Below are 13190 nucleotides of genomic sequence, written 5' to 3'. Positions count from 1 at the left end.
AAGAAATAATTATTGATAGAAACGGGTACATTGTTGAAAATTTGAGGTTGTCTTGTTAAGTAGACAGTGAACGAAACAAAGGTATATCAAAGAACGTCTCGTTCTGTTTCCAAAAGAGTTTATCGGAAATTACAAAGACTTCGTTAACAACTCATTAACAATAAAAATGAATGCTTAGAACTACTGACTAAGAATAAAAGTATACGGTTTGATGATAAAAGTTTTGTAATACCCTCATAAATAAAAAAAAAAGATGAAACCTTGATTGGTATGACATCTTTTCTGACACTGTGAGTATACAGTGTCATGCATATAAACAGTTAACAATGTTTCAAGCAAAAAGTAAAATCCCAAAAATACTGAACTCAGAGGAAAATCCAATCGGAAAGTCAAAAATCAAATGACAATACACATTAAAAACGAATGGACAAGAACTGTCATATACCTAACTTGGTACAGGCATTTTCAAATGTAGAAATTGGTGTATTAAACCTGGTTTTATAGCGCAAGATATATGCCTCTTACAGTTCATTCTAAAAAAACCTTCTTTACAATATTTAACAGAATGAACTGTTATCGGCTTATATGATTTACATATACAAACAGATACATTTGTATAAGTAATAATCATACTTGACGATTATAGTTTATAGTAAATACATGTAAATTATCTTAGGTATATGCAAAATAATTCGCTGACAGAGATTCAGAATGGAACCTTTAATAGTATGACTACAACTGCGAGTATATTATTTATGTATAACATTATATCCAAAACCAAAGTATAGCCCACTCTACTACTGCATATAAACTAAATATGTATAAAAATTCACAACTTCTAATCAAAATTACAGAAACCAGAATGAAATTTTTGTGCTAAAGAAGCTCGTTTATCGAAAATAGAGTTAATCAGTGTAAGGTTCAATCTCACTGAATACGTACTAAATGTCGTTGAAACTGCAGGTAAATGTAATATTTCAATAAATGTCTTATCAAAATTATAATCTTGTTAATAATAAATATTTTGAAACTTGAACGCGAATACACAATTGATAGGGAAGTGGGAATATATGTGTGTCGGGTGGGGGATACATCGTGCAATTTTTATTTATTTCACTTTCAGAGATAATGTCAAGTCACGCATTAACCGAAATTGCTTTGTCTTTTCTTAATAGATATAAGAGATTTCAACATCTTATAATTACTGTTGCATCATTGTATAGACAGATGTGTAGTGGGTAGATGATGAAAATAATTTTAAACATATTTTACTTTCAAATTTAATGCAGTGATATATAGTGTCAATGATTTTTATCAAACTATAGCATTACCATGTAAAACAATTTGCATTTTAGATACCTATCTGACAATAAAATCACGAAGATTGAAATTAGGGCATTTGTCAATCTTCCAGCACTTCGCTACCTGTAAGTTAGCTTATCATTAAAATGTTACATTGCAAATGCATTATATATCATTGTTGGTATCTGCTTTTGAGTTTGAAAAAGGTTAATATATTTAATATACTACCTTATATAGATTTGAACGTCAAACCTATATGAAATAAATAATTATATTTCGAGTTATCTAGTAACCAAGAGGTTCTTGTTTATTGTCTGCCATAATTATTTGTTTGTTGTTATTGAAATTTGTCATATATGGTCTTTTTATACCTTGCATGAAAGCATGGTGATGAAATTAATTCAATTATTTGTCATTTCGCCTTAAATAGATACACCTGCAATCATCTTTTTATGCATCTCATATCAGCAGATAGGTGAATAAATATCATCGAACAGACATTACATAATTTTGGTATATATATGTTCAGTTTCTATTCTAAACACTTGATTGAAAATGAACGATTGAAATAAAAAAAAAAACAAATCATTGATAAAAGATATGTAATATCGTCAATGATAGTGACACGACAGACACTGAGAAATACCTATAGTTGTTAATTTCTGTGTCATTTTGGTCTCTGGTGGAGAGTTGTCTCATTGACAATCATACCACATCTTCTTTTTTATACTTAGCACAAAGGTAACACAAAATTATAATAAAACATTTTTTTTAAAGAAGGTGTTAACGCAATCCTTCCGCAATGATGCTAAGTTTTTCTCTGTTATTTAAATAACATTCCTCTTTATTGTTTTTTTTTTTGGTAATTCTTAAAATGCAAATCCTTTATCTAAAATTATATTTGCACACATACAAAATACATGAATAAAAGTACAACAGATTTCTGATTTCTGATTTCGTCAAACGCGCGATTCTACGATACAGTCAATGTAAATCTAAGCACTCGGTACCCGTATTTAAATTTTTCAATCGTTTATATTTGGATTTAACATATATAAATAAAATTCAAAAATAAGAAAGCAATGAATGAGGTGGTAAATTTGATATATGCATTTTTGTGCTTCTTTGTTAAATACTTATGTGATTTTACTTTTTTCAATCTGTTATATAAGATTTAAAAAATCATGAATTGGTTTTTATACCACTTGTAACAAATTTCACAAATATCATTTTTTAAGAATGAACATTGTAAAACTTGAACACGAATACACAAAGAATTGAGAATAAATGTTTACTGTTGGATTGGGGAATCATCGTGCTAAGTTTTTTCCAACCTTCGGAGATATTCATGACATTGATACAAACGTATTTGTCTGTTCATAATCGATTACGACATTTGAACATTTTAAAATTACTGTTGCATTAGGATAAAGATCAATGTTACAAGTTAAATGAGTATTTAAAGTATAGCAAGCAAACCAAAGTTTACCTTAATTTACAAAATACAACGGTATGGTGTTCATAACTTTTATCATACTATAACATAACCGTGTGAAACAATTTTAGATACCTATTTGACAACGATATATCGGAGCTTGAAATTGGAGCATTTGCCAATCTTCCAGGACTTTACGCACTGTAATTCCTTCAAATTGTTTTCGTTGTGTAAATTCTCAAAATGCAATAACTGTACCTTAAATTTGATATGCACTCATACACATTAAGTAGCTGAAAATACAACTGAACTTTCTTATTTGGCAACCTTTATAATCTGAAGTACATAATCAAAAAAAGCTGGTCATAAAATGCTTTTTATGACATGTTTATTTGAACAGCGGTATACTACTGTTGCCTTTATTTAAATATAATCCAAAAGAACAAAATAAAAAATCCTTTTTGATGTAATTTCTTTCACGTTTTCCTCCATTTACATTGTATCTTATATTTAAATAAAACTTCTCTAAAATGTTTTTATTTTTTAAATTCTATAAATACATTTACTTTACCTTAAATTTTATTTGCACACTAAATAAACTAAATTACAACTGACTCTTCAGATTTTAAGATACTTTACAGGTTGCATTTCTGTAAATATTAACAATGCATTTTCCCATAGGAACTCCCTTTTCGGCTAAAACTGTACCACCTTTACTATGAAGTTTGGAAAAAACTCTTATCCTACAATGGAAAGTTCATATGCCCTTCTATTTTTATCAAAGGTCAAAATATAGGGTTGTGCAGCATATTTCCAACGTTTATTTTATATGCCCAGAAATTTTCAGGGCTTTAAGTACCACTAAATTTCTTAACTACCACTGCCTCGAGTATAGGGTTACCAAAGATTTCAAAATAAAAAATATTCACATGTACATTTACTGGTAACATTCCTAAGTTATGTCTCTGTGAGTTTCAAGTTACAGATCAGAACTTGGAACCAGTATGGCAACAGAATAAATTATCTGTGAATATTCTAAATCTCCCAAAACGAGGCTGTATTTACAAAGTGCAACCTAAAATTCAGATCTGTAATACAAAAAAAATAAAACATCAATTCATGAATTGCTTTCCATTACAGGTATTTATAATAATCATAAAGAAGATAAAAAAACTTCTAGATTAACTATCTTTCTCCGTTTACGTTTCTAATTTTAATCCAGAAAAAATGCCCAAGTCAACAGCTTGTGGAGAATTCCCTTATCGTCGGAACGTTTACAAGCTCTGCTGTAACGGAGTCCGTTAAGACCCCGAGCCTACACGAATAAAGAGTTTTCATTTTAAACATTACAAGGCGTCGAATCATAAATTTTAGAATTAGAATGTATCTTCAGTCGGGATTCGTCCAATTGTTTAGGTCTTGTGTAGTGAGGTACCAACATGAATTACAATATCAATCATTTACCGAAGGTATAATCTCAAATATCAATTCAGAACCTACAAATTAATGTTATATACAAAAATTGAGATTACTGAACTCCTAACGGATCGGGTTGGGTTGCGTTGACAGGGTTAGCGTCTCCTATTTTTTAATCCAATCAAATCAGCACACACCTTATAAGCCAGCTAACAGGAAATCTAGTTTGCGAAATATTATAAAAGACTTAAATCTAGTGTATCCATTTAGAGTATTGTATCCCAATATGAAAAGGTTAACTTTTTAAAATCTCGTCTAAACTCTATTCTTTATTTCCGAGATTTATGAAGAAAACTGGAACCTTTGGAAGATTAATTATTACATTCTTCATGATACTGACTATGCTAAAAAAAAATATATGAAAAAAATTATAAATACATTTAAAAAAAACACAATATACGTCAAGATATATAGAAAATTTACAAAATATTGAAAACTCTGAAATTGAATATAACATAGATGAGCTTTACTTACAGAAATGATGGTAAAACTATTTCATTGACATCTTATAAAAAGATAGTGTAAAGTAATAAAGGGTAGAACTAAAACTGTATATACATATTTTAAGATTTTCTTCAATAGGTGTCAGGATTGACTAAATAAAAAAAAACGACCATAGTGATATCTCTCTTTTTGCCATCTTGGCATCTCGAGATGTGTTATACGACAAGAAAATCCTACTCGTATCATGCATAATTTGACTTATACACTGCAAAACTAGTATTTTTGGAAAATATTTGCAGTGTATGTATCCGATTTTACTGAACACACTAAAGTGGGTTATTCTTTGTTTGTGTGTTCAAATTTAATATGCCATACGACTCATTTTTAATGTGAAATTCACTCATTAATCTAGATATATACATTTTGGGAATCAAATGTCATCACCCAGAGGAAGGGAGTAGTTACATATTTTCTAAAAGGGATAAATGCATTAATATTTAGATCAATTGACTGCTAAAATATTGCCATGCACTGTTCTTTTGATAGTGAAAACATCTAACAATGATGTGTCTTCCCTTAAACTTGACTAATATATTGATATATTTATAAGGGATAACAGAAAAAAAGTCTATTGTATCCTAGAGTTGAACTTTATATATTTGTTTACACCTTATCAGTTATTTAACCGAGTATGCCCTATTCCAAATAATGACATGCCTACTGAGGAGGGAATCGTATGGTGGGTGAGGTATGCATAAGAGACTTTAATTCAGTGGTTGTCGTTTGTTTATGTGTTACATATTTTTTTTCGTTAATTTTTTTACATAAATAAGGCCGTTAATATTCTCGGTTGAATTGAAATACATTGTCATTTCGGGGCCTTTTATATCTGGCTATGCGGTATGGGCTTTGCTCATTGCTGGGGACCGTACGGTGACCTATAGTTGTCAATCTCTGTGTCACTTTGGTCTCTTGTGGACTGTTGTTTCGTTGGTATTCACACCTCATCTTCTTTTTTTATATAGAAGACTTTTTCCCTATCAATGCACATGGTCTCGCTCTTATACAGAGTTCATGTGTTATCCTACCCTCAGTTTGTATTTGTTTCCTTGTCTTCTTAATCGACGTAACAGATTTGAATTGCGATAAACTGTGCTTCAAGTTGCTTTAGTTTATTTTATTTTCTAAATGTTCATATACAACAATATGATCCATCTTTAATTGAAATCCAACAGTTTACTAATGTAAATGAATGCATCTATAACAAATGTTTACGTATGAAAGCGTACTGTTTTACGTTAAAATTTGACAAATTTTTATCAACACCACACTGTTATCACGTCATTCTATTGTTGTACCCATTATTTTTTTAAGTTGTATGTTGTGATTTTGTGTACTATTGTTTGTCTGTTTTGTTGTTTTGTTTAAGTCGTCGGTTTATTTTTGATAAATAAGTGTTTATGTCCTTCTGGTTTCTTTTGACCTTCTTCTATTGATGCAAAGTACTTCTTTGATTGTAACAAAGATTAATTTGTACATTTTTGTGAAAAGTGGATATATAAGAAAGACTTATAGGGGAAAAACAATGGTAGTATACTAAAAAAAAAAATATCAACAGACGTCTAAATTGTAGTTGTTTACATACAAAATACAATATTACAGTTCCAAGAAAGCGATATAGTATCCATTTCTTCTTTGTATCTGCGTTTTTCTTTTTCTGTTCTTCTTAAGGTTTTGTTTTTTATTGTTTTCCGCTACTTCAAATCTATATATGTTATTTTGCCCTGTTTAACGGATCTCTTGATAATTTTATGACAGAACACACCAATTTGTCATGTAGTGTATTTTAAACAGTAGCATTAATGTGTAAACATTTTGCATATTTTAGATACTTATCTAACAACAAAATCTCTGAGATTGAAACTGGAGCATTTATGAATCTGGCAGGACTTATCACTCTGTAAGTAAATGTTTAAAGCATATTACATGTAACTACATATTAAAAACTGAATGCTAGTGTGATATATATCTAATTAAACTGTTTGCAAAAAACGTTGTATGCAATGTATATTTACTATACACGTAAAATAGATAAAAATGATAGTTTTCATATTCTTAAAATTTACTGTAATGTAGGGTTTATTTAAAAATTGAAAGCTTCTCTTTTTGGTAAATTTAATTAATGTTTCAAAGTGTTGACCGAAGTACAATTTTTAAAATGCGCGGCCTCTTTATTTTAAAATTGTTCGCACGGTCAATATTTTTACAACAAAATAAATTTACCAAAAGAAGCATTCAATACTTATAACTACATTTTTGATAGGATCATGACAACACGATTTCAATCAAGTTTTTACTTTATTTACCTGTGCACTTTATTGTGGAAGCTCGTGCCGATGTAAAATGGACATGAAGGTTGATGCTATTATGACGCGAGCTTGCTGTTAACCAATCAAAATAATACATATATGTAATGTTATTATTTATGATTAAAGTGTGAAACTACAGCCTGTGGTTACTGAAAGTTACCCTCTTGCAGCATTTTCAATTATTTAAATTACACACCTCATTTTTCAATTTACCATTCATGTCTGCATAGCATACCGCCATTACTGACATTATACATTCGTACATAATTGTGTCGCATCACGGTGCGGAGCTATTAGTTTCAGTCGACATACACGTCATATTGAAGTATTTACTAATCACATATAAATTCTGATTAGTTGCTTTATTATGCGACTAAGATGCAGCAACAGCTATTGACTTAAATGAGATGAAGAATTAAAGACTTTTCTCGTCTCAGTATAAGACATCAAATGCTGGATAATTAACTATGTGTATTTCAGTTTCGATCTACTGTCATTAATTCATGTTTGTTTTATTGCATATTTTGCACACCGAAAGTCAACAGTGTAACATCAATTATTAATACGAGTTTTTTTTTTTACCTGGTTAATCTGCAATGTACGGGTTGTTTAACTAAACAATGTTTCTATACAATGTTTACAAAAATTTATTTTCTGAAGTTTATAACTTCTGCCAATTTAGGCACATATTAAGAGTAGAGTCTATTTCTGAATGTCTAATTTTCTACAAGCAAATTGAACACAATTTAATCGTATCTGACATTCTTCATAGGTAACCTTCTATCATTACTGAACAGCCAGTTCAAAAATTTCAGAAAAGTTCATCTTAATATATATACAAAATTGATATTCCGATTCTGAGATATCCTGACAGTACAGTAATACTAAGTAATATCAATATACAATAAATTTTTCGTGTATCGTAAATATCAGGCTAAGAAACCAGTGTAATGCGAGCTTCAGCTATGTATGATAACCGTCATTCTCAAAATTCACAACCATTGTAAGTCTTTAGTCTGAATACTTAACCGAACAGTTAAGTTTAAATAGAAACACTTTTCTTTGATAAAAATTACACACGATCACCAACAAAAGTGGATAGTATCGTGTTTCTGATGTTAAGATAAGATACGTCTCATACGATTTCGTGTTTGGTTTTTTAATCATTAAAATATTATTACATGTACCTTTAATCAATTTGAACATATGCCTACTACATAATTAAATGAACGACACACTACGATAGATAATACATGTCTGTTCTATTTTGATAAGACGACAACAAAGTCGATTACTGAAGCTAAGGACAAATATTGTTGAAATCTGTAGATAATGAAATAAACAATGCATGTCTAACATTAGATGATCACACATTTTCAGGACATTTCAATATATATAACAAAAGGACACTTTTTAACTAAATTATCCATGTTTTTGAATGATAGTAAACCAATAGTAGCCCATAACGTCTTTCATAAAAATCATGGCCAATTGAACAATAAAACTTCAGACATTTCTTCATCTTAGAGTATCTATTTCATAAATATCAAGCAATTGTCACTTTATAATATTTTTTGGACAATTATCGATTTTAGATGAAATGATAGGAAATTTATTGAGTTGGAACTCACTTTTGTCCACTGATTGGAGTGAAATATTAAATTACCGGATACCAATAGTCAATGAATAAAAACAAAATGCATTAACGACGAAATTATTTTTTTATGAAAATTCAAACCGTTAGTTTTTTTTTAATTTGGTATGAGTGCCAATGAGATAACTTTCCATCCAAGTCACAATTTGAATAAAAAAAACATTATAGGTCAAAGTACGGTCTTCAACACGGAGCATTAACTCATATATAACAGCAAGCTATAATGAACCCCCAAAATAACTGTGTAATACCATTCAAACGGGGAATTCACTAGTTGGTTTAATGAATGGGTTAAACAGGTACCATGCACAGCTTCGAAAATGATTTTTTTTACGGGGCACATTTCAATTTTGAAGTCTGCTTTAAGGTGTATGGTTTCATTTTTTACGGTTCTTCTTTTTTTGTCATCCCGTTTTCGTACATGTCCACTATTTGTTTAAGACAAGTCATCGTATTAGGACTGCATTGTTTCCATTTGCACATCATTTGCCATAACAATTTAGAAACAACAAAAATACCTCATAGATTAGGAAATCATAAAAATTGCCATAGATTAGGATTGTTAAACATCTGTCTAAGTTTGGAATGGCATGACTTCACACTTGTCATAGATTAGGAAAATGCCATAGATTTTGAACCCACCATAGATTTGCGTCCTACATATTAGATTCATGACAACTTGTGGAAATACTATTATTATATATATTGCTTGTTCAATTGCATTAAAGTCTTTAAAATTCGCTATTAGATTTGATATTGACCACTGTTCTCCTAAAATCGTTTATAAAACAGTGAAGATGACAATTGACATATACAATTATATATTGTTCTAACTTGGATGTATAGTAGCCGTTTCATTACATGATATTCAGTCTAAATTTAGACTACCTTACTTAAAACTTATTTTTTAAGGACATAGTGTCCGTTGATAGCCATGCTTTAATATTTGTACTCATTTTATGATATCTGTAGAGATTTGGATCACAACTTATTGACAAAAATGACAAATCGAACGTTCGTAGGAATGACAGGAAACCTTCGTTCTTTGTGAGTATAATTAATCCTGTGTTTGCTCCTGATACTTCTATATAAATTGATAGGCGATACGACATTAATCTACCATAAATGTAGTAGGCAGGGTAAGTTATTACTGTCGAAGGAGTTATAATAGGTAAGTTGAATAGTTAACCGATCATTTAAACTAGGAATAATGTGTGGTTTCTTTTCAGTTATATCAAATATAAAACAAATGATAAGTATGCAATGTGTTTCAACATATTAAAATTGTTTTAGAATAACATCATGATCTTGAGTCATACAGAATATGTGTTGACGTTGTGTAGGATTTTATCAACTTTTCAGTTTTCTATTCATCTGCAAGAGAAAAATTAAGCTGACTTTTGTTTCTGGTTTCAGTTTGCCTCACTTTGTTTTTTTTATTCAATTTGACTGGTTTTTTTTAATGAATTGCTTTTATTTAGATGTGGAATGAGTGCCAATGAGACCACTCTCCGTAGACCTCTTTGTATAGAAAAAAAAATAGTTATATGACATATGCATGCTTAGCGGAATTTTCTAGTTCCAATAATTATTTCAAAAGCTTATAAAACAGGCATATAAAAAAATATAAGTTCATTGTGGATTCTATTGAATATTGTATGAGTCATTAAATAATTTGAAATAAAAAAAAATGGTAAATAAAAATATGTGAAGTAATTCAAAAGAGACAGCATTTCATTCAACATCGTAAGCAAATCGATATACAGACTACTTCAACTTTGTACTTGTTTGGCTTTATAAATATTTTGATATGAGCGCCTCTGATGAGTCGTATGTAGACGAAACGCACGTCTGGCGTACTAAATTATACTCCTGGTACATTTGATAACTATTATAAGAGGTTAAAGCAAGGTAGGTAGCTCGCTCTAAATATCCTGGAATCTAAAACTGTTGTAAATCATGTATATTTTATTAGTTTATAAACAAACCCGTCTGTTCAATGTCTCATCAATTTTATTGCCGTCAACCCTCTGCCTAGAATCAAAATGTCTTTAGTTTAGATTATTGATGATCTCAAAGGAACGACCTGAAATTTGCAGACAAAGAACAAAGCTCAATATATCACAACAGGTTTATTAGCTTAATTTGTATAAACTATAAAATATCACAAAGGCTTTCTTAAAAAGATAACAAGTTTAATTGTTTCCTTGATCAAACTAATTTTATTTCGTAACGTTTGACTTTCTTTTTGTAGATTACTCAGATACAACGAACTATCACACATAGAAGATGGGGCGTTTCTTGGAATTTCAGGACTTAATAATCTGTACGTGAGTTTTAAATAAAAATCCAACACACAATTGTTTTTGTCTCGGTTGACGGAGTAAAACAAACGAGACATAAGTATGCTGTTTCCGGTGGCGGCTGCGTCAACAATGTATCAATTTGTGATTCGGTCTAGTTTATGGTGAACTATTAGTGGTAAGGCAAAGATATTTGATTTGCAGTTGTATTAGTAGTGACACATCTTATTACAATGGAGACTTTTTGACCCCACCCCCTTAGTTATGGTCTATTGACTTTGAAACGTTTGCTTTGTTTTCATGTATTAGTTTGTGATAAGGTCAGTTTATGAAAATTTACCTGCGGTAAGATAATGATAATTAGTATGCAGTTGTATAAACCTTGTCAGATCTCATTTCCCTGGAGATTGATAAGCCCCGTCTTATCATTCCATTTTTCATTTAAAATTGGGTGTCTTTGTTAGGATTGATTTTACATTTGCGTTTGCAATATAAACACACTAAGGACTAAGCTGTTCTTTCACAACAATCACAACCTGTTTGATGATACGTTCAGATTTTATCATAGCCACTTTCCGTTTTGAATTCAGCATTTTTTTGTTATTTTACTGAGTATTTTAATTTGAATCCCAATGCATTACCTTTTCTTAAAACGTATAGAAATAAAAGGTAGCTACATTTCATCACATTTAGTGCAATGTTCGTTTCAAATAATCAGTAAATACGTTAAATTACATTGCACATTTAGAAATTCTATGAAAACGCATTCTAATATGAGGTGCCTCTTTTTCTTTGTAAACAACACCGTAATAGAAGTCTCAATATATCTACACTTAGCGTAGACTCCAAGATGTACATTATAATGGCTGTTGAATATAACTCCGACCTAAATCCACATGTATTGTAACCTATTTTCAAACGCTATGTCTATTTCATTGTGTTAAAATTACAATTGAAAAAACCTACTGCAACTTTATTCTTATTTTTAGGTATAACAAAAAGAATCATTTCATTGGAAATCGTAAAATGTACAAAATCAAAATTATTTGAAGTTTCATCAATGCTTTTGCGCATTCACGTCATTTTGAAACATGACGTTATACGAATAAAAACGCCACATTTCCATTGCGTTTAACTTTTAAAAAGTAAAATCACAAAAATACTGAACTCAGAGGAAAATCAATTAGGAAAGTCCATAATCACATGGCAAAATCAAATAACAAAACGCATCAAAAACGAATGGACAAGAACTGTCATATTCCTGACTTGGTACAGGCATTTTCAAATGTAGAAAATGGTGGATTAATCCTGGTTTTAAAGCGCAAAACTTCTCATTTGTATGACAGTCGCATCAGTATTGAAACCTGTTCCATTATCTAGACAACGATTAGATAAAAATGTCGCAAATAGGGATAACACATACAGCAACAGGAACCCACTAAAACTGGGGTGATCTCGGGTGCCCGAGAAGGATAAGCAGATCCTGCGCAACACGCGTCATTCGTCGCGTTGCTAATATTATAATAAAGCCAGTAAATAGTCTAACTCGGTAGGTCACAATCGTAAGAACGGAACGGGACGTAATTACTACATAAAAAACTTATCCGATATCATCTGTGAAACGGATATTCCACAACGGTCAACCAATTCTCAATGGTGTCGGAACAATTTACAAATTGATGATTTCAACTTCATGATTTGGAAATCGTGGTCTAAAAATCATAATTTAGCAGCCGAAATCATCTCTTTTGTCTGTTTTCAATCTGACCATTTAAATAGAGTTTTGAGATAGGTGTTGCTTTTTATTTTATTTTGCATTATTACACAAAATTTAGTCTTGGTATCTATGATGAGTTTATTTACTGATTTCAGCAAATTAACATGGCGGCACCTTCGTAACAAAATGTCAGTAGTGATTTGACGGTTGCTCACAAGAATAACATGTGAATTAAATATGGCAAATGTGGGGTTTTAAGAATTAAAATAATCAATCGCATTTTTTCTTACGGTTGTTTTAGAAATGATTCATGAAAGCTACAGATTTATATATTTTTTTACATTTATCGAACAGTGAGTAAAATAGAATAGCCACACACTAGAAATTCCAACATTTTAACGACATGATTGGTCCTATTAGAATCGAAATAGTTCATGGAAGTCATAGTTTTGATGTTAATTTACACATGGCCTGTGCCGTGGAGTTTGTT

General features: G+C 30.4%; 1 protein-coding gene across 7 annotated transcripts in view; it reads left to right on the top strand.

Moving 5' to 3' along the window:
• LOC143071309 (uncharacterized) overlaps positions 1-13190 on the top strand; it is a 98331-nt gene that overhangs the window by 8243 nt on the left and 76898 nt on the right. For all 7 annotated transcript variants that reach the window (XR_012976860.1, XR_012976858.1, XR_012976859.1 and 4 more), the window contains exons 3-5: positions 6546-6617; positions 9653-9727; positions 10935-11006. Coding sequence is in view for 4 of the 7 variants with exons in the window: in XM_076245543.1 (XP_076101658.1) it covers positions 6546-6617; positions 9653-9727; positions 10935-11006 (219 nt within the window). In the remaining 3 variants the exon portion in view is untranslated. The remainder of the gene's footprint in view (positions 1-6545; positions 6618-9652; positions 9728-10934; positions 11007-13190) is intronic.

The sequence above is a fragment of the Mytilus galloprovincialis genome, chromosome 4 (assembly GCF_965363235.1).
Source record: "Mytilus galloprovincialis chromosome 4, xbMytGall1.hap1.1, whole genome shotgun sequence".
Lineage (NCBI taxonomy): Eukaryota > Metazoa > Mollusca > Bivalvia > Mytilida > Mytilidae > Mytilus > Mytilus galloprovincialis.
Note: the sequence above shows the minus strand (reverse complement) of the source record. Positions and strands in the feature narration are given on the sequence as shown.